The sequence below is a fragment of the Anabas testudineus genome, chromosome 17 (assembly GCF_900324465.2).
Source record: "Anabas testudineus chromosome 17, fAnaTes1.2, whole genome shotgun sequence".
NCBI lineage: Eukaryota > Metazoa > Chordata > Actinopteri > Anabantiformes > Anabantidae > Anabas > Anabas testudineus.
This window is the reverse complement of record NC_046626.1, coordinates 14,030,925-14,052,990: the sequence shown is the minus strand read 5'-3', so window position 1 is coordinate 14,052,990 and position 22,066 is coordinate 14,030,925. Positions and strand designations below refer to the sequence as shown.

Sequence of the window (22,066 nt, the reverse complement as noted above, 5' to 3'; positions counted from 1 at the left end):
AAGACATGAATAAGTGAACATGGACAAAGCTTTGTTGGTGTGGTATCATCACAACCGGCAATACATGTGTTGTTGTGTTTTATCTTTGTTTTACAAGCACACCACAAATCCTAACAAAATACGTATTTGTACATGTAAAGTGATCCAAAGATGAGAATAAAGCAGTTCACTTTTCACAGAAACCTTTGATTATACAGACAGATCAAATCCTATTGGAATTATATTGACGACTGTGATTTTGATCGAATAACTTTCAGAAGTGTGAATGAGCAGAAGACAGCTACGGGTGAGTCGATTCTAAATTTGTTAGGATTTGTTAGTGCTTAGATAATAGCAAATGTTGACATATGAAATGAGATAGGTTTAAAGAATACACTGCTTCTTGAAGCCTCCACCCCAAAAGGAAAAAAAAAAAAAACACCCAAAAGAAAAACATGGTAAAAAAAAAAAAAATCCAGGATATAAAATCAAATTTGACTTTAACGTTATTTACACTAAACACATGCTCATAATATATTTAAAAATAATTTAGCTTTTTTTCTCTACAAAATAGATTTTTGTACATGATCCACTGACAACTAAACAGTGCAGAGTTTTGGATTTCAGAATATGGACGACTGCGACGTCTAAAAACCCACAGGCTGCTGCATCATGCATCGCTTTCTGGGGAGAAATTTTAGACCTATATACAATCTATAAACAAACAACGTGTTTGTTTGGATCCTTTCAACATAGAGAACCTTGGTGTATTTGGGCCGACGAGCGTGTGTAGAGAGTGAACACACCAGAAGCTGTGGGAAGCAGGCATTTATGCTTCAAGTCTCAGCATAGCTATTATGGTTTCCATGTAGCGTGCAAAGTTCTATGTATATGTTTTGACCAGTCTTTATTTGGCATGCCTCCTCATATCACAATGCTTGGAATTTATCTCCTCAGGACAAGTAAGGCAAGAAAGGCTCTCTTCGGCAAACACGATTTTGCTTTTGAGAATATTGTGATGATCATCTTTAAAGACTACACTACCCATTTTTAATTTAAGTTTTAATGTTTGGCATGGTTCTGTAGTGCTGGTTGCAGCACGTAGCAATCGTTACAGCACCTGTGTGTCCTAGCATTTATTATTGCAGCCCCAAATTCCTGTTTAAGTTGCTTGTGAGAATTGGACATGTGCCTCACTTTTGTCTCAATACCACAGGAGAAGAAACCATTGCTATTTACAGTTTCCAAAAATAAAAAATAAAAAAAATTCTGCACCGCACTGTATCCATAAATACAGATCTTTAAATACTAAAAGGGCTTTTTTGGGCTTCAGTGCGTGAATGGCGCTATAATACAAAGCTGGGTCCCTCACTCAGTAGTTAATTCACACCCATTGAAAACAAGGCATATTAGGTCCTTTATCTTAAGTATGTAACTTTTAACATGTTCCCAGAAGCTATGTGCTGAGAATATACTAAAATATCATTGTCTGCATTATTTGAGGCATTTATCCTAAAAATAAACATTTTTTTGTGATGTTATAGAAGAAAATCGATATCACTCTCATTTCAGTCTGCTTAAAATGAAGCTCCAGCCAGTTGTCAGGTAGCTTAGTGCAGCATAAAGACTGGAAACCATGGGTGTATTACAACAACTGGATGGCAGATGAAGACATGGCATCCATAGCCCAAGTAAAAATTACATGGTTGTTTCTAATGTTTACACACTTTGTGACCGATAGTCTCATCTCTTGGCTCCCTGCACACAGGAGTGTGGATAAAATTGGTTAAAATAGTCCTACATCTCTTAGTCCTACATCTCTTCCAGGCTTTCCAATTGACATTTTTTCAAATTCAAATACAAATTCCAATGTAATTTTTAAAAAATAAGCGCGCTTCTCTATGAAGAAAAGAGAGAAATTCTTTTTGGCAATGCAGAAGTTGCAGTACAGAGGTTTGACCACTACACCAAAATTGCTACACAACCCTGTGCCAATCCTGGGGATACCTTTAAACAGGGGAAATAACTAGCTCTGGCTCTCTCTGAAGGGCTGACTGGCTGCTAGCTAAGATTTACCACAGACACGAGAGTGCTGTCAATCTTCTCACTCTTGGTAAGAGTCTGTATTTGCCAAAATGTCCAAGTATTGCTTTAAGCTGTCTCACTGTCACACTGTGTGTCACTGCATCTGGCATTTACACAGTCTTCTGCAAGACCGCAGCATATCGGCACAACTCCAATTTTTGCATGTAGACAATCAATTTGCCAAACATTACATAAATATTAGTCCTATAAAATATATTTATATTACCTGCCAGGCTTGCGCTTTTATCTTCACTTGAGCAGTTCTGCAGACACGTCAAGCTAGATTTCCGTCTTTTGCCCCATAATGTTTGGATAGACTGACGCAGCTTCTTCTGTGTATCCTGCATGTCTACATGTTGAATATGGCTCATTCAAATTGTTGCAGCTGAAGAGGAAAGAAGGATGTGAAATGGCAGGGGGCTACATTCCTGCAGTACTCCACAGTTTTCTTTACAACTTCAAAGTATTCAAAGTAAAAAAAAAAACAAAAACTAATAAGTACATATGAGCTCCACAGAGCTCCACATTGTTTTATCTGAGACATACATGGACCGTCTGCTGGTCAAGTGATCACCTGTTGCAAAGGTATTGGCTACAATAACATGGACCATGTACCACTGTACACTGGAAACTGAATATTGATTGTATTTGCACAAGTTATCTCTATTTTATCCAAATAGCTAGATAGTGGTTTAAGTTATTCCCTGAACACTGAATCGCTCAAGGCCGAGAATAGCCTAAACTGACTGGTTTAGTTATGTTCTGTTAATGGATTTACTAACAGCTTCAAATTATATTTATATTATATTACAAAAAAGACAAAAAAAAATTAGATTTGTTTTCTCCTTGTGAAGGAGTAGTCCCAAAGGATTTATAAATTATCCACAGCAAGACAACCGACACAAGTGTGCTGCTTTCCAAAGGGCCTTGTCAACATGAATCAAGAAGAAAAACGAGTTAGAGCACACAAACAACATAAATTTGTGTGGTTAGTGGTTTGTTTTAACATAGTTAGATTAAGTGGCTTTTATAAAATCATTACCATATAACTGAATTTATGTACATACATATGCAAACACACAATGTGTGTGAGTGTAAATATGTGCGTGTAGAGTAAATCTTACACCCTGTCTATTATAGCAGTCTCTGTATATGGTTCTCATCACCATAAAAGTTGTCATTTGAACCACCTTCACTATCTATCACATGCTCGCGTACAAACACACACGTGTAAAAACTGACAAACGCACACACACACACACACACACACACACAATTCTTCTTTGGGCAAAGACCCAGAAACCAGTCTGTTGGCGTTACTGTCCGTAAATGGGATCCTCCATAACTGAATGCCATCTGCTGTTTCTTTCGGTTTTCTCGTGTGAAGATGCTCAATGAATGAATTTTGAGGATAGGAAAATAAAAACTACTCTTTTCAACACCATGATGAAAAGCGTGAGATGTTGACCCAGTTGTCTGAGAAGGTCCTAACTCTGCAAAGCCCATACACAGGGGCCGCAGAACATCTGAACCCCAACCCACAGAAATCCCTCAAAGTGCTTATTGCTTTTCCATCGGCTCACTCCTTTTTGTTCGCTGACACTGCTCCGACAGTGGAAGCAAAACTTTGTTTGAGAACGAAACAACCACTCCTCCTCAGCACAAACCATCTCTTCACTTGCTCCACTGGTCGTAGGGACTCACGGGTGGCTGGTTTACCCTTTGCAGGTGTACACCTCTTCTCTCTGCGTGCACTGCTTGCATTCGACGTAGCAGCACCAGCGCACCTGGCACTGGCAGGGCCTGGTCACCTCTCTACTTTGAGTGTTATGGCCTCTGCCGCAGCAGATGGCATCACAGTTCTTATCCTTGTAGCACTTGCGGGCTGCCGTGCCCGACGAGTACTTGCTGGGTCTACAAAAACTGGGTGAGTCCTCAATGTGGAGCAAGTCCATAGTGCGAGGAATCTGATCATTAAGGCCAGGTAAGGGCAGCGGCTGCTGCTGCTGGCTCCGGCCTGTGGAAATCTCGCCCTCCCCTGTCGCCTCGTTGGTGGAACTGCCAACCTTGATGGAGGTCTCGTAACGCTGCTTCAGCTGTTTGCCGATCTCGTGGAAGGGCAGAAGCTGTCTCCAGCAGGTCTGGACGGTGCAGGAGCCAGAGACGCCGTGGCATTTACAAGTGGTCTCCACTCCAGCCTTGATTACCTGGTTCACAGACAGAGCAACGACTGTTAACTGTCATGAAACATTCAAGGAATATAATAAAAGCTATGTAATTTAATGAGCCATTGTTTAGGAAACAGCATTTCAAAGAGCTACATTACCCAAGTATGCTAACAATTAGATGATTAGGGTGGAGTGCAGTGGTTTGGGAGGAATATAGACATAAAGAAGAATTATTAATTTCACTGCTCTTTATGAAATCATCATAAAAGGGGAAAATCTGACATGTTGCTAATTGCTTGTGAACTGAGGGAGAACACAGTAACACTTTGTTTAAAGCTTCATATAAAAGAGCTGAAAAATAGTTGGTGGGAGAATTTGATTTTGTTATGATAACAATGGATGACATTTTGATTAAACTCAATAACCGTTATTATGATAAGTGCAAGGAGGTTATTACTTAGAAGCGCCCACAAATAGACAGTCCATTCAGACAGCCCTGGGAAAGAGGAGACTTTAATACTTAGATAGTGCACGTTATTCTTGTCCTTTGACTGTTCATCTGTTTTCAAAACCTAGAGTTGATCAGCCTGATCTTCTAGTGTAGTAATTATGTCATAACACACAGTTGGAAAGTGAAAAAAGAGTAAAGACAGTCTCCTCTTATACAGCGTCATGCACGATTGCAAGTGGAAAATAGAGATAATCAACTAAATAGACAACTACATGGTATTTTTTGCTACTAGTTTCTTAGCAGTCAGCCAAAGTTCAGGTCTGCATCAACCACAGTATCAAAAGCAGCATGTGCGCAACAACCAATGACAATAACACATTGTCTTACATGGGGTTTGGATAGCATCTACAGGTCTTTTCACAGACTGTGAAAAAGATTGGGGGACAGGAAGTGGATATTCATCACACCAGCAGGTCAAAAAAATTTCATAGGTCAGCTTTTAAATATTGGGAGGGTTGCAGAGGCTAGTACGTTCCAGTTTTGTCCTCGGTGTTGGAGTTCATCCTAAACGAACGCGGCACTCCTCACTAAATGTGCAAATCACAAAAAGGACCAAAAACAATGTTGTAAATCTTTTATCACAAATAAAATCTCCTGAGAGACTGGATTTTTGAGCGCCAAGTTGAAAAGGAAGATCCTGCATTGGTCCTTTGGGAGAGATTTGTGTCTGCTAACATTTGGGAAGCGTGCCTCTGCTATAATTCACTTGGAAAACCAAATTGAAAATGGCTACAATATGAGAAAAGCCGAGTAAAAGCAACAGAGTCCAGACATTTAGTTTGCTTTGGCTTGACAGATTAAAAGTGTTCCCTCATTTTTTATTTTACTATTAAAAACACACAAGATGTAAAAGCCATATTTGCTCCGAACAAACAACCGCTGAACTGCGCCAGAGCACAAATGAGAGTTGTTGCCTATCTAATCTGTGAGAGAAAACCAAATATTGACTAATGAGCAGTTTCAGATTACACCAAATTTACAGTGGCAATTACTTTAATCAGTTTAGGTTTTCTTTTTTTTCCAGCTATAATAGAGCTGATTAAAAACAGAATAGTGTTTCTTCAGTAATTTCACTCTACTGAGATGGTCCACGTAGAACTCTTTTGAAGTCCTCCTCCTGTGGTCATATTAAATTCCACTGTGGTCATTTTCACCATACAGTATGTTTGGATAAGTGTTTTGTCTTGGATAGTAGTTACCAACACTAATGTTTAAACTCCTGCATACAAGAAGCAAAAACAAAGATATGGTGGTAGAGTATATCCAGGATTGGCACTTCATGTCAATGTTTGTCCACATAATAGCACAGAACTCAGACACTATTGTATTATCACAGTTTTCCCACCATTTAACTGATTCATTGGAGCCAATTAGCAACATTTCTGTTTAAATATTGTGTGTGAGTCCAAATAATCTCTGACCCTGGTTAAACCGGTTCCTTTATCAGTGTGTCCTGTTTAAATTAATGGGTGCGTTGTGGCTCAAACTCTGTTGTTTTCACTTGTGGAAATTATTACTTTAATAAAAGGCAAATCAAGATGATAGTTGAAGTACTGCAATAAAATTATTGTAAGACTATAGTAAATTTTCCTTCCTCTAAATGTAACTCATTAAAATCTTTCTAACATCACTGATGTTGTCATGAATAATTGTCTGTCGCAACCTCAGCTAAGACATCGTTTAATGTTTTAGACAAATTATTAGCTAATAAAATACTGTTGCTGTCAAACTCTATGCTACGGTTATTAATTTTGCAGTGAATGGAAAATGATCTTAGACGCTTCAGTACTGCACTTGCATGAAGCCGGGGGACTCAGAGGAGACGGTTTAAAACAAGAATAATCAAAATGAATGCAGCAGAAATGAACATATTCATAACAAACCATACACCTTACCTTCGTGCCCACATTTGTGTTGTGCATGTCCACGCGTGCGCGCAGGTCTTTGTTGGAGCGTTTGCCAAGAAAGTCCTTGACAAACTTGTTGGCGTATTTCAGGTTGTCCCCACATCCTCCCCACTGCCACGCCTTACGGTTCTCCAGGTCTGGGGCCTCGTCACATGTGCATCGCTCCATTCGTCCTGCGCTGCAAGCTTTGGCCATCGCATGGGTAAGGCCCGCCGAGGAGATGGCATACAAGAAGGCTGTCTCCTTAAATCCTGTAGAAGGATAGGAGAGTGTGACAAATGGTATCTACTTTTGGAGTTCAAGAAATTCTCATTTATACGCATCCTCAAACCTTTAAAATGACATTCTCATCTTTACCTACCTCTCTTTAATATGTTGGCCCGGTGGCGCCCCTCTAAAGTGCAGTTCCACCTCTCAAAGCGGAATTGATACTGGCATTCTAAGGCGCTCATGGTGATGGCCTCTCTCAGGGTCTCTGCCACGCCCGGGTCTCGTCTGCACATCCTGCGCTGCTTCTTTTCCAGTTTAAGCCGGTCGCACAGCTTGTAGTGGGCCCTGCCTATGTTTTCCTCTGGTAGAGAGTTCAGTGGCAGGATAGACAATGGTTCATTACCTGTCAACCTAGAGAGGAAGATCATAGACACAGTCAGGTTAGTTTAAAGAACACAAAGAAGGAGTGAATAGTTGCTAAAGTATCCAATAAAGGGCAGGATGCTGACCGTTCTGCATAAAAAACAAGAGCTGCAAAGATGTACTACACACAAACAGCACAGGAAGTACAGCTGGGTCATATAATGCTGAAAAGTTTGGTTAATGTTCAAATGAATTCAGCTGTTCAGTGGTTAATGTTCAGGGGAATTCAACATTTGCTAGAGATTGAGATCAACCTCCAGCACAGGCGTGTTTGTGTATAAAGCAAATTCTCTGCAGAGGTGGGAAAGTTCTGTCTTTTCAAAAAGTTTTTTAGTGCGCAAAGTTCTGTTTTGTCCCATATTTAGACCTCTGTTACACGGACAAGTCACAGCATAGCAGCCCATCAGTTTAGATTGACATTTTAATTTGTATGTTATAACTGAATAAAGCATTCAACTGATAAGAGGACGCTTTTTAAAGAAAGGCATGCAGCGAATGGGGCAGTCATGCCACATGCAGTGAATGATTTGTTTAATATTTACATCATATCCTGAGGTGAGGGTGTCACACACTCAGGAGTGTATAGATTTAAACATCATCACACAGCACACTGACTCTGTAAAACTCGTTATAGAATGAGCAGGTTTGAAGCGACAGTGCTAACCACTGCACCATCATGCCACCCCGATTATAGTATTACCATAAAGGCAACAAATGACCAGTATGCAGCATCTTACAGCTGCAATCCATTTCAAATATAACAAACAGACATCTCAGTTCTAAACAAGGTATGAAGAACATGTGGTGGGCTTGAACTCCGTTCATCCGTTTATTTAAGGGAAGCGTATATAAAAACACACAAAGTGTAGACTGCAGCATAGCAGGCAAAACCGACGGGCAGCGTTTTGAGGCTGTGATGGAGGAAGCAGAGACTTACTTCTTATAAACACACACACACAGGGGACATGTGAGCCTGTGACCATTTTGGTCACACCGACTGACAGGATTGGCACCATAGTGGTTCATTATGTGTAATTTCTGGTCTCCTTTACACCCTTAAAGTGAAACTGAAGAATAAATGGATTTACAGAACTCCAAAAAGTCCACAGGTCAATGTGCCTTTGCAGCTATGCATGGATTGACACCTTACTTCATGTTGCACTCGGAAAATGTGGCGCTCTGACCTTTTGTTTCTCTTTGAGGTTGGCGAGTTCATTTTTTATGCTTGTAAAAAGAGAACTAGGATAAAAACATGCAGCTTTGCATCAAATGTTTCACAGATGGCGCACATGACAGTAAATGGAAGAAAATAACAGAGAAACTGTCAAAACTTGTTGTTAATTCCTTCAAGTGCAACAGCAGCAAATGGAAAACAGATTCCATTCTGCCAGCAGTGCATTAGAAATTATTTTACATGTTTTAAATGTCTATTTTGTATTTTTTAGAGTATAAGTAAAGAGCATTTACTGGATCTCCACACCAAGTGTTGATTGGTGATCTACATTTTTGACTTCATCACAGCTTTTCAGAAAACCTGTCACTGCTCATTTTCACTTGAGCCTCTAGCAGAAGGTCACAGGAGTTCTTCAACAAGAGATTTGTTTTATTAAGTCCTATAACTGATTGAAATGTTTCCCCTCAAGTCCTCAGTGTCATAGCAATGGACCTAATAGTTTACATATGCTAAACGATATTGTTGAGTCAAATTTTAAAGGAGGTATCAGGATTTGCTTTCGGATTGGGTCAAACGGTTTCCTTTTCACAAAGCGTGTTTGCCTTTCTTTAATTTGTCTGACAGCTATGAATTTTCAAGTGGAAACCTGGCAAGCTGAGTCTTGACAGAGATCGCTCTCCCAACACACTTAGAAAGTAAAAAAATGTGTGGTTTGAGGCGTACACAATGCACGGGAACTGTTTCTCTCCGAATAACTGACATTTTCTTCTTAATTGTTTCATGCTTTGTTAAAATGCACCGTGCTAACAATGCCAAGGAAACATATTCAAAGTGCCAAAACAAACAATTCCAGTTGACCTGGTATGTTAATATGACTGACAATTGTTCCACAACATTTGTATGGCAAGCAAGCAGTCAAGGATTGAATGATGGCGCCACGTGGAGTACCTGCCTACATCCATTTCAAACATCAGTCTGGAGGACAAATCAAGACATTTTACAAATACACACTACACCAGGAAGCAGTTTGCTATACTATGTATAGCTTTGGAAAATGGCAAATGTCGGTCTTAATTTACTCAATATCACCAACATGACACATGCATTCTTTAGTGGGACATGCACAGTAACACGTATCAGCGTCATACCACAGGCCAGACCCACATGCCTGCCAAAACAAGAGGCCACCAGAGTGACAGGCCTCAACTGTCTGCATGACGTCTGGCTGTCTGAGACAAAAATGATGATCTGAATGGAGCTGGAGGGCTGCCAAAGATGACATGACACTGATCTAAGCGCTACTGTCTCTGCAGCTTTTTCACACAGAGGTATAATTTTAGATAGTTACAAAGATAGCCTGAGGGCAAAGTGTGAAGAGACGACTTCGGCGCATCTCCAGAGAATAGAACTGCTCTGGTGCACGTTTCCATTTTGTGGCTGATCAGAAAATTGCCAAATAGTATTACAGATGTACACTCACTACATTTCCTCTGTCTTTATAAACAGTGCAAATTTTCTATCTAGTAGTTAACACACTTTACTGATATTACATCACTACTAGTTGATGTCAATAATTCCTTATTAATTTAATTTAGCAGAAAATTAAAGGTAATATTTTCACTGGATGCAGGACAGTGATCCATGCTGTCACACAAAGGGTCATACATTCCAATATGGTGATCTGCAAAAAAATATCACTCTGCTGTTTGCTGAAGAATGAACTCATTCAACTCACTCAGAGGGAAAAAGAATTGGAAAACAGGACAGTGGTTGAATCACAAAAATCATGACAAATCTGAACTTGAAATCTTTGGTCAAACAGAAATCAATATCATGTTTTCCCATAACGATGACAGTTTTTACGAGGGAAAATGGAAAAACACAGCCACATGTTCACTCTGACAACTCAATGAACCTCCGTGTTTCTATAAAATATAGACCCAACTCTCTGATAATTAACCCCTTGCAAACGGTGGATGAGCTGCAAATAAAAGAAAACCGGCTGTGGCTTATTTTTAAAGTAAATAAACGAAACAAATAAATATAATATAAATAAAGTTGACTATGTTTGAAAGGTCATAGTGTTGGCTTGTACAGCTGTATAAGATTTAAAATTATTTAAGAAAATAATACACTCAATTCGAACCATATTTGCTCGAAAGTTAGTTTTAAACTGTTAATTATCTAAACAGCTGCAGATTAATTTTCTGTTTGTCTGAATAAACAACTAATAGTTGGACTGCAAATGAAAGACAACAATTTCTTACTAAACACAATAAATAAATATGAATAGAAAGAGCAGACACTTGCACAGTATTTCTGTCATATTGAAGAGCATGTAACTGTGTGTTTGCACATCATGGGCCATTTTCTATAGGTGTTTTTGTTTGAGGTGTTGGCACAGCAACACCAATTACACTTGGAATATAACACCAGCATATAAAACTCATTATTATCCTATGTGAGGTGGGATTCTTGCTAATGTTTGCTCAGCTTTGCTTTTTCCATTCACACACTTGCCTCTACACACTCTTCGCAGACATCACTGACCTGCTCTCACACTGCGCCTCCTCTACTGTTATTCACTTAGTAACACTGGAGTTTGTTTAGTCCTTTCTCTTTACCTGTCAGCACCTCCCATGGCTCTGACATTTACTTTATATACATTTTCCAATGCAGCAGGCTCAGTGAAAATGGCTCATTTCACACAGTGGAGGCTCAGAGTCGATCCCTTGAGGAAATCATTGACTAGTGCTACACCTCACCATCATCACTCCCTCTCTCGCTTTACATTGCAGTGCTGGAAGTGACCTTCAGTTGTTAATTCTGCTCATTCTTCACTAGTGTGGCATGTAAATAGTTAAACGAGTAATAATGGATAAACTCTTAGATAGTGGAAAACATATGATCCTATGACTTTAACTTTCTTGGCAAGGTTTTTTTAGCTATAGCTTTGTAATTGTAATTGCTGGTGTTATTCATATGCTCACGTGGGCATATATAAACAAAGGAAGCACATTCCATGTGGTATTGTGGTATAGATTAATGTTGGGAGGCTAAAGCAGTCCAACTTTACAAATATTACACATCCAGCTGTGAAGTCATTCAGAAATGTTTGAACATTTCAGAAGTTCTTTTACTTGATTTTGAATTATTTTAGTATCTTAAAGATAAAATGTAAAAGTAAAACATTTGCTGTTTCACATGAGGATTTGTTGCTTTTGTTGCTTAGTGTCTTTGGTTTTGACGCAACATTTTGCTGTCACATTGGGACAACAAACTGCATATATATTGATAGACAAAGGTGACGATGAGTCAGTCAGTTTTAGCATATTGAAGTTCACATTTACATTTAGTAATTTGGCAGACGCTTTTATTCAAAGCAACTTACAAGTGAGAAACATGGTACAAGGCAAAAGCAGGGTAAACATAAGGAGGTCTTGCATAAGGACCCCTACTGGAGTAGGCCAGTAAATTTGTCAAGGAACGTAACTGCAACCAGATTATGTTTACAGTGACCGTGATGAGGAGATGTTAAAATTAACACAAAAGACATGTGATTGATACTGAACATAACTGTTCCCAGATATTGTTCTTTTCTGCCAAACTATACAATCAGTAAAATGTCAAGTTTGTGTGACTACATTGTTAAGGTTTTATATTTATGTTTAGGCATGAACATGACCTGGTTGAGATTGGAGAAAGATTGTGTTTTGGTTAAATATATGAGTGGCTTCACATCTTCACGTCACTTTCCGTGACAAAACAATGTAATTTGTAATTGCATTTTCAGCTTATTTGCATAGGAACATCATTTTTAAAAAGGAAAGATTGGTGCTGTAATATAAACTGAACTGCAGTGACGAAATGTCAAACATATGTCAGCGATCATTTGGAAGTAGTGTCATTATTATGTATGTATTTTATCCAACAGAGAGTTTATCAACTTCATACATATCTTGATCATAAACAGCATAAATACGTCATGTCAGTACAAGTGATACTCATGTTTTAACAGCAATATTAGTCTAACAATACCCGCAAGATCAATACTTCTGTTAAGAAAAATCCTTGTACAAGTTTTGAAAGTACTAGAAGCTGCCAAAGCCAATATAATTCTAACACAGTCCTATTTTTTCTAATATGGAGATAAGAAAAAAAGTGTTTTTGAGCCATCTTGAGTCTGTTTATCAGCTCCGCTCAACTAGACTAACAGGTGCTGGCTATGTTTGTGTATGCACTTTCCATACATACGTGTGTGTGTGTGTGTGTGTGTGTGTGCATACATGTGCACATGCATATGGGCACTTACTGCCTAAAGTCAACACCTACGAGAGTCAGTCATGGCTGAACGCGCCCAGGCAGAAAAAGCAACAAAAGCCGCAGCTTCTCCATCAGCCTGAACTTGCAGGTTGTGTGGTCTGGTGTCTCCTAGATCACAACCAACCCCCCCCCACTACCCTCCTCTACCCGTTCCTTCCCCCGCTTTTTCTTCCCCTATTCCCACTGGTCAATTACTCTAAACGAATGCCAATCATTCCGCCCAGCTGTTGGCTCAAAACAAAGTCTCCTCTAGACAAAACCACCGCTGTCTACAAACGTAACCTACACAAGACAATGACAGACGTGAACATGTGAACAGTTCAGCTGTCCAGAAGACAAACTATCGCTTCACCTGAGATTAATCAGTGTCTTTTAAAATATGTAACACTCAAAACATTGAGCTCTTGTAGCAAATTTAAGTTGCTCGCGCTGATCTGCTTTTCGCTCTCTCACTTTTCCCTCCTCCTTTCAAAGTGTTTAAAATGCTGCCTTAGGGGGGAAAAAAGTGTGTGCTTTTCTCAGAAATGTTGGATGAACTTCAGACCACCCTGCCCAAGTCCCATCTGGTGTATCACAACCCAGGCCATGCCAGAGGTAGTAGGAATGCGAGTGTGTGTGGTGTTTTCCCTCTGGCCCACTCTAACTACGGCTGACAATGTGCTCCACAGCTTAGACTTGAATAATTGAAGAAACCATGAATCAGTGTCAAATAACTGGTACTGAGAGTCTCCAGGTTATTGTCCACCTACAAGATGTTTATAACAGAAGAAATGCCGCGCTGGACTCTGACATTTTCTCCACAGTGACACAGTCCATTCTCCAACTCACTCAACTCATTAAAGCCAGAAACAGGGGTGAGAGTAAACGATTATGTATGAGGCTGAGATAAGATTAGTCACTGGTTGAACACATTGAGTGTTGTGACTACTCCTAACAAGCTGTGACTGACACAGTACAGTAACTTGACAAGACGACTTTGAAACTAAAGTCATATTGGCCTGTGGGACTTAAAAGTCATTATTACTTGAGTAATGAGCCTTTCTGCGCACTGGGAATGTCATGCAACGTTTAAAAGCACTGCTGTTCGCAAGGCGAGGGGGGAAAGTCCGCTATCTTGAATGACTTAACAGGATATGACCCAGTCTTATGTCATCTGCTGTGCCTTCTGGTCATTTCCAACCCACACGTCAGACTGCCCTCACTAAATGACTGATCGGGTCAAGTTCCTGCACATGTGTGGTACCCTCTTGATATTTTCTTTTAAAATAATGCATTCTCACTCTGTTTTTCCACATTAGAAAATTTTTTTTAATTTAGAAAAAGAAGTAAGTTACTGTTCAGTCAAATTTTTTAATCCACAGCCGTGAATGTGAGCACTGGTCGCTGACCAGCAGGGACTATAGGGCCTGAGTTTGGGAATGGGAGTGTGGGGTATTGTAAGAGGTTTAACTGCTATGTGAGAACTCAAGGCTTCTAAGGTCAGCAGCTCAGTTATAGTCACTGTGTGACTGGCACAGATTGGGCATGCAGTAGTGTCCGCATGACTCCCCTGTTCTAGCCTACGCCATGGCACAGAGCAGCCCAGTACCAGCACACCAGTGCACCAAACACGTTCAGGCACACATCCTGAGCTCAGCTCTCGCCAGTTCGCACATGCTGCCACAAGACCCGCACTATGGTTATTCGGTAAAGGAGCTTGACTATTAACGTGGTGCAATTCTACAAAGCAGATACAATATTTAAATGTGTGCAGGGACTGGAAATGTCAAGTTTGTTCGCTTCTGTTTCACTGGGCACAAACACTTGTGTGAATAAACCAAGCGTGTAAAGTCAAACCACAAAATCCAAAACAAAACAGAAGCTGTTTTGAATCACTCATGCCCCACTAACTACTACTGGGTGAGTTCATTGCAATTTCCCCATTGTGGGACAAATAAAGGTTTTCTTATCTTATCCTTAACAGTTATTTAGTCTTACTGAACATACTTTACTAGGGAATGTCCGACATGGTCCAAATGTAAAAAACAGATATGAAGCATTGTTTGTAGCCGTTTCATCTCAAACGTGGGTCACGACAGTTAAAAAGAGAACATGTTGTTAATTTGGCTCCTCTTACAAATATTCCCCAGTAGTTTTTGTGCATGTACACACAGCTCATTTATTGCCTGGAGCGAAAAAGTCTTGACAGTTGACGATTAAAGCAGCAGTACCAGGGCCATTTTCAACATGAAACAAAAACTCCCCTCGGTTTAATCACACAGAACATCTGCCATGTCAAGGCCCATTTATGCCAGTGTACATCTAACCATGTCCATTCTGAAACTAACTCTCAGGCTATAACCTTTGAGGGAAACATAGTCTATACACCCGTTTGGCAAACACGCAACAATGAGTCGGTCATTTAATGCACATGAAGTCAGGCTGTGTTTATGCAAGATGATCATAAAGTGCAGTAACAGTAGCATCATCATTCATGATTTGTAAACAGGTGCATAAGATTAAAAAACAACATTTTATGATGGCTCTAAAAAAAGGGAACTACTGTTTCAACGTTTCCTTGAGGTAGACATGAGAAATGCACAGATATCCTCCAGAAGACCAAAACCTTAAGTGAGGGTTTGTCAATCTGTGAATAATCTTGGCACATGCAAAATGCCATGTTTCTTCTATCCCCACAAACCATGCAGAGAAAACTCGACTGCGGTCAAGGATGGAAAACACAGGACATAGCGGTCACACTAACTAGCATCATCTCATCAATGCCTGACCACTAAAAGTATCTTGAGTCTATATTAGTTTTCCTGTTTTGCAAATTGCCCATGTCTCCAGCTCCGTCTGCAAAGATCATCATGCGTGTGCAGTTTGGCCAACAAGAGTTTCCTTCAATGAGAGTTTCCTTCTCATCTTCTGACTGTCCACCACTGAAGCACAGCAGCTGGCTGCTGGGAAAGAGCTGCCGTCCTTTTAAAATCATATCTGTCTTAGCTGCGGCCTCTTCGACATGCTGATCACCGAACTTGTAAGTTGTTTAGATATGAGCAGGTCGAACACATCAGCTGTATAACAACCCACTCTAGACCTCCATGAACTATAACAAAGCTATGCAGCAGCTTTTTCTGATGATTTAACATGGTACATCACTCAGTTTTGAGAAGGAAACTTGATGCACAGAGGTGAATTTCTGCTCGGTAAGCTAAAGTTGAAAGACACTTTGCACATATCATGCAGGTTGACCACAACTAAGCAGATGTAGAACTATTTTCCCTTCCTAAATTATTTTTACACAGACTTGGCTGCCGTGACATTTGATGTTTTCACATTTCATTTCCCACTCTCCTACTGTTACACAAAAAGGTTACAAAGTGCTGATTGAGGACCATCCTGCACTCTCAGACGACACTGCACCACCCTGTGGAACCCATGGGCATAGCAGGCCTTTCTGATGAGATATCATAGGGGGGGAGCACTCAAAGCAAAGCATGGCTTAGCTCAAATCTGTATGTATCAAACAGAAATATAAAGAAAACAAAGCTTTTTCTTTTCAGAGCTTATGCGGTCTGTTATCTAAGCCTCCAGGTCTGCGTGATCTCACCACGCTAAGTGGTCACAGCGCCAGAGCTGAGAGAATCCTATCTTCTTGGCTCATGGTAAAGTGATACCCTTTGAGGTGTGGCTGTAGCCACAGGATATCCTATGAAGTTGGGAAATCCCTCTATCAACGGTGCTCCCCGCCCTGCTGCACGTCAGGGCTAATCAGTCCTTAAGGCCCTGGTAATGAGACGCCCGCCACCACTGTCTGCAAGGCAACGCCAGCCTGAGCCCACACTGGCTCTGCTGCTCCTAATGAGTGGTAATCACCCAGCAGCTCCCCACAAACCGCTGCTGGGATGCCGACACGCACATGAGGAAGGCAAACCAGAAGACGGGAGGAGAGACAGAAGAGGGAACCGAATGTTTGTTTTGAGCTTCTTAAAAAACAACTTTTAATGTGATTTTTTTTTTTGCTGTGCTAAAGTGATGAGGTTTTGTTGGTTGATACTCACCAGGAACTAATTCAGCACAGCGATAAAAACCTTGTACAGCTGCATTCTGCAAAATCACTCCTCAGTAAATTTACACACATCCTATTTGTTATCCTGTTGTTTTTGGCTCCCTGCCTCACTTAATGGAGCACTAAAAACAATAATACCATCTGAAAGGGCATCGGTTCTGCTGCAGGAACAACGTGATGACAGAGTGTTTAAGGATATTGCAGTGATTAAATAACAAATAATAGTAACCGCTATATTTGCTTCTTCCGGATGCTGTGGTGCCTCAGTGATTGGTGAATCCCAGTTGCATGACTGTGGGCAGCCTTCCTGTATATGTCGCACATGAACTAAATAAAAACAAACTCTTGACTCAGTGTTAGGACTCGAATTCAGCACAGTTTACAAGACCACAGAATGACATGCCTTTTACCAAAACTTCAATTTAAACCAACACAGCACTCAGAGCCCTGACCCGGTCAAAAAAAAAAACTAAAAAAAAAAACAAACATCACTTCCTCCTGCGACAGCTTACCCAATATTTCAACAAGATGCTGTAACCTCTCACGTCAAGTAAGAAAAGGACAGCGATCACCTTCGATTCAAACTCTAATGATAACGGATTTAGCAGAACCAGCACCTGCCACAACAAGGCTGAGGGAAAGAAAATGAGTGCTCACATTCTTGTGGCAAAGGATGACAATTTAAGCGGGTGCTCGACTACGCCAGGAATCCCACCCCACCCTCAGCTGCACAGACTATGGGCAGGAGAGATTGTGTTTATGTTACACTTATGCTCCACCGCACTCTGGAAATTGGGTATGCAACATTGACCCTCTATTTTGAGTAAATCAGTACCCAGGAGGCCCTAGGATGCCTCGTGCTCATGGAATATTTATTTGAACAGGTTTGTGTTAGTATGTCCCACAGTCAAAGCCAAGCAAGACTGTGCTGGACTGTCACCGGTGTCAAGTTTCTGGGAAGTTGGCCACGGGGCAGTCACATTTTGTATCTGTGTCACCTGTGCAGGCTCTTTCAGTATGCCTCATGTTCCTCAGCTGCAGGACTAAATCATTCACTGACAATCATTCATATTCCCTTCTCACTGGGCCGTGGAATAATAAATCTCATGTATCGTAATACCACATGTTTCTGTGCGCTACACAGGCCACAGATAGAGAACAGACTGACAGAGGGAATTGAAAACAAGTGCTAAAAGAATAAGTAAATATGCATTACCATTAGGACCATTAAGGCCAACGTGAGTGCCAATTTGGCCCGTCAGCCTTAATACGCACAGCCTGCCAAGGGCGACACTCCAACAGGGAGGGGGGGGGGGTTACATTAGTCCTTCTAATGCAAATCGAGAGCTGCATTGAAACCAAAGACAGCGTCAGAGACAGAGAAAGTACCTGATACGTGCATGACCATTACAGATGATGACGTTTCACCGAGGAGGGCTGAGATATTTCAAGCATTACAGAGCTATCACAGGTGCCGTGCAGCGTGTTTGCATCGTCAAGTTTCCAAAGATGAGTGCCAACACTTTGGTGCAGCACCCAAGAGAACAACATTTACCCAGAGACATGACAAAGTGGGTGCAAATGACAGCAATCCAATTTATTCAAACTGTTTCACGTCCAGAAAGTGTTTGAGTAATGCTAAAGTTGACATGTGCGTGTTGTTTAACTTGTTTTGAGACTTTTACAGTATACCTGAAAAAAGGCAAAGCACAGGTTGATAGCTCTACCCTGTCTGACAAGCCCAGAGGGGACCTTGCGGATTCTTAGCAGTTCCCAGATCACCTAACACTCCTGGATCCTTCACACAACACCCATACCTACCATAAATTTGACTCCGCTGAAAAGGCCTCAAGTGTCATCACTCCACAGTCTACAGCCATTTGTCTTATGCATCTGCACTGTGTGCACTCATTAACAACACCCATCAGAAGATATATTTGTGGATAGTACAGAAAAGCACCAAGGTCTAGCTTGTATAATACATGAGATGCCACACTGACTGTTTTAACATATATTTTGGTCGTCGATTTCAGTAATTGTCATGGAGTGTGAAACATTTTGGATGTAAAGCCCTAATTTCCAGGGGAAACATGGCTGCGCTGCCACCTGACATGCTGACCCAAATTGAATGACCTTGGCTTCTCCACACTGTGAATGCTGTTCTGTGACTGAGGCAGAGAAGAAAACGGAGAGCACAGTTCATGTGAGTGAGCAGACAAACTGGAGTTCAGTGCATTAGTAGCCACTGTCAAGTGGAGGTCATAGTGGGCTACACCTAAAATCCAAGGCGTTCCCTGAGTATGACTTACAGTACTTTGAAATATACACCCTTATGCTCGCTTTAATTAACCATTATTGTATATATGACATGATTCATGAAGCGCTAAATGTTTAAGATTAATTTCCAGACACCCAGTTCCAAGTGTTTTTTTGATGGAGGCAGCAGAAAAAAAAACCCCTGCCAGAGTTGTGTGATGTTTATGCTGGATGGGGGAATTTTCTGTGCAAGCTGAGCAGACGTTTCGGCCACCAGTTTAGTCAGTCAGATTGCTTTATTGTTACCAGCTGTTCAGTCTGAGGCACTCACCTTTCGCTCCGCGGCTGTTTTCAGAGTCGACTAAGGATATGATTTTACAAGTGTTTCAGCAAAAATAATCACTCGGCCTCTACCTGCCATTCAAACGTAGCAGGGCTTACTTTACAGTGGGCGCTGGCTCAATTCTCAGGGAAAGAACGGGGTGAACTCTCCTCCTGCGTTGCTCTGCATACATCTACCCATTACGCACGATGTCTGCAAGAGTTTCGCTGCCTGCTAAGAAGATATTTGCTGACACTGCATGTCAAAAAAAAAAAATTATAATAATAAAAATGAGCTGTCAGCAGCTTTCAGTGAGGCTAAATCATGTGCAGGCAACCTGCTGCAGCCACCAGCTGTGAGGCGCTGAGCGCTGCGCAACCGCCGCCAAGTGACACCTCGCTGACCCGCAGACACTGATGCAACGCAAACAAGTCGTAAAAGAAATCAAGGTTAGCCTGTTTGTTCCCGTTTCACGTCTACTGAAGAGACTTGCGGAGAGTTTTCAGCGAGGGCAAAGAGACACTGCTGCTACCTGCTTGGTCACTTCGGGGAACCAATCAAATCAATGAAATCAGCATCACGGTCATGATCGACTGTATGGATGTGTCAGTCCTTACCCGAAATACGCCGCGGTGGGTCCAGGCAAGTTGAGAAGATGCACTAGAACTGTGAACGATAACCATCCCAGGAGTAGGTGTCCATCCAGCATTTTGCTGCGGCTCCAGGGCAGATCATTTCGTTTCTCCTGAGTAGCTGTGTAAAATCCCTTGTTGAACGTTCAACACTTCTTATACAGAGACGAGCTGCGGTGCGCTCCTCCCATCAGCAGGGAGAAGGGGAGAGAGAGGGAGGAGAGAGAGGAATACATACAATACGTTCAGGGGGCTGAACTGATTCACAGTTCACTCTGGAGTTTCAGCCTGATCAATCTGCTCCATCACGATTTGCATGACAGTTTCTCCGTGGGCGTTTGTTTTTTTTTTTTTTTTAAAGCGCCATAACACGAGTGTTTGTGCAGACTCGGGTTGTTCCTGCACTGCATGATAACAAGTTTGTTTACCTTCAGTCGGTGACAGTTCATTTCCAGAAAGGCAAATCCTGAATTGGTTTAATGCAGGGGAAACCATCCCAGGGTAGAGGAATGATGGTGCACTGACATTCACACTGGTTCTGCGTCTTAAACTAACCCTGTAGTGGTGTAAAGTGACCACATCAATCTGCTGAAAGTGTTTACTTGAGCACAGTTTTGACAGTTTTAACAATCTCAGTAAGGAAGACAACTCCATCTGCTGAGGAAGATCAGGTGATACCATCAAAAGCTCCTCAAAAAGATTTGAGATAGATAATTCAGAGGCTTCTTTTACCACTTATTAAATGTGCCTAACAGCTTATTATTAATTATTGTTTACAAATCTGAAGTCTCATTTCACTATATATGTCATTTAAACTTTTAAAAGCATATTCCTAATGTATTTTTACTTTAACAAATGATTATAATACTCTTTACATCACCATTGTCTTTGGTAATATTTAGAGAAAACTGGCACAAACAGATGAACTCATCTTACGTTGTCATGTCCGGTGCTGATTTCGGCATGTAATGTAAAGAAACCCCACTCATACTGCAGAAAGGGTTTCCTGTTTGTTAAAGATTGTCTATTGAAGGGATAAACATTGATCAGTTCTGATGAACCGCAGGTGCTGAGGTGAGTTCATCCGCAGTTCACAGTGAAGAAAGCTAATTTGTCCACAAATATTACTGTAGGCGATTTCACAAGACCTGAAAGAGATTCGAGGACTTGCTGAACTGAAGACGAAACCTTTAATCACGTTGCAAAATATCATATTGAGCACCATGAATCAATTGGCAAGCTATCAATCACTCCGGCAAGTAATGTGAATCTTTGGCAGGTCTGCTCTTGAAAAATATTTACTCTTCCTACGCATTTGATTGCATAAGATTTTGAGATTAAAAAGTTTTGTTACTGTCACAGAAAACCTTCTCTGACATGCAAACAGTACTCACTCCCCTTTATTTGCACGTGGACACATAATTTAGCCGTGTTTTATTTGATTCAACAGCAATTGTTTTGCAAAAAAAATGAAAGGAATAAAGGTTAAAGTGGTTATTTTTACAATCTAATGTTTTATTTTAAGATACATATTTAATGGATAGTTACATTTTAGATATTTCCAGGATATTTAATTGGCATGACAGCGTAAAGATCTTTGACCAAGCTGACCTCTTGATTTGTAAATAATATCCACTGACTCTTTGCCAGCTGAGAACGTCTTTAGTCAGGGACAACCTTACTTAACTCCTGTGTAAACACCTTTCAATGGCTCAGCTACCACCTGACATATTCAGTGTCCTCGCACACCTTGATTTCTGGCACATAAAGAGAGAGAAGTACCTGAACTTGGGTAGAGTCCAGGTTTCCTCAGCTACACCTGGGGAGCACTCCTGCCAGGATTTGGGATGAAGTCTATTCATTCCCCAATCTCGAATAATATCCAGCCCATTCAGGGCCGATCACAACCAGCCAGATGGGGCCAAGTGGCTTCACGGAGCCAAGTTTCAACCTGATGTGTGCAAGCAAAATAAAACCTCAAATTACAGATTAAAGTCAGCAAGGTTGATAATTACGGTTGTGCGT

The 22,066-nt window shown here is 40.9% G+C and overlaps 1 protein-coding gene across 1 annotated transcript; it reads right to left on the bottom strand.

Moving 5' to 3' along the window:
* Positions 1-1,730: 1,730 nt before the first annotated feature.
* On the bottom strand, positions 1,731-20,178 carry wnt9a (wingless-type MMTV integration site family, member 9A). Its single transcript, XM_026375487.1, has 4 exons — positions 20,027-20,178; positions 7,012-7,271; positions 6,639-6,901; positions 1,731-4,271 (listed from the first exon to the last, which is right to left on the bottom strand). Exons 1-4 carry the CDS (start codon positions 20,116-20,118, stop codon positions 3,780-3,782), a joined length of 1,107 nt encoding a protein of 368 aa, XP_026231272.1. The 5' UTR covers positions 20,119-20,178; the 3' UTR covers positions 1,731-3,779.
* Between the last annotated feature and the right edge of the window lie 1,888 nt (positions 20,179-22,066).

Coding starts and splice junctions, on each gene's coding strand:
- wnt9a (XM_026375487.1), bottom strand. CDS start 20,118: ATGCTGGATGGACACCTACTCCTGGGATGGTTATCGTTCACAGTTCTA. Junction 6,902..7,011: donor GGCCAACATATTAAAGAGAG/GTAGGTAAAGAT, acceptor ATCCTTCTACAG/GATTTAAGGAGACAGCCTTC. Junction 4,272..6,638: donor ACACAAATGTGGGCACGAAG/GTAAGGTGTATG, acceptor TCTGTGAACCAG/GTAATCAAGGCTGGAGTGGA.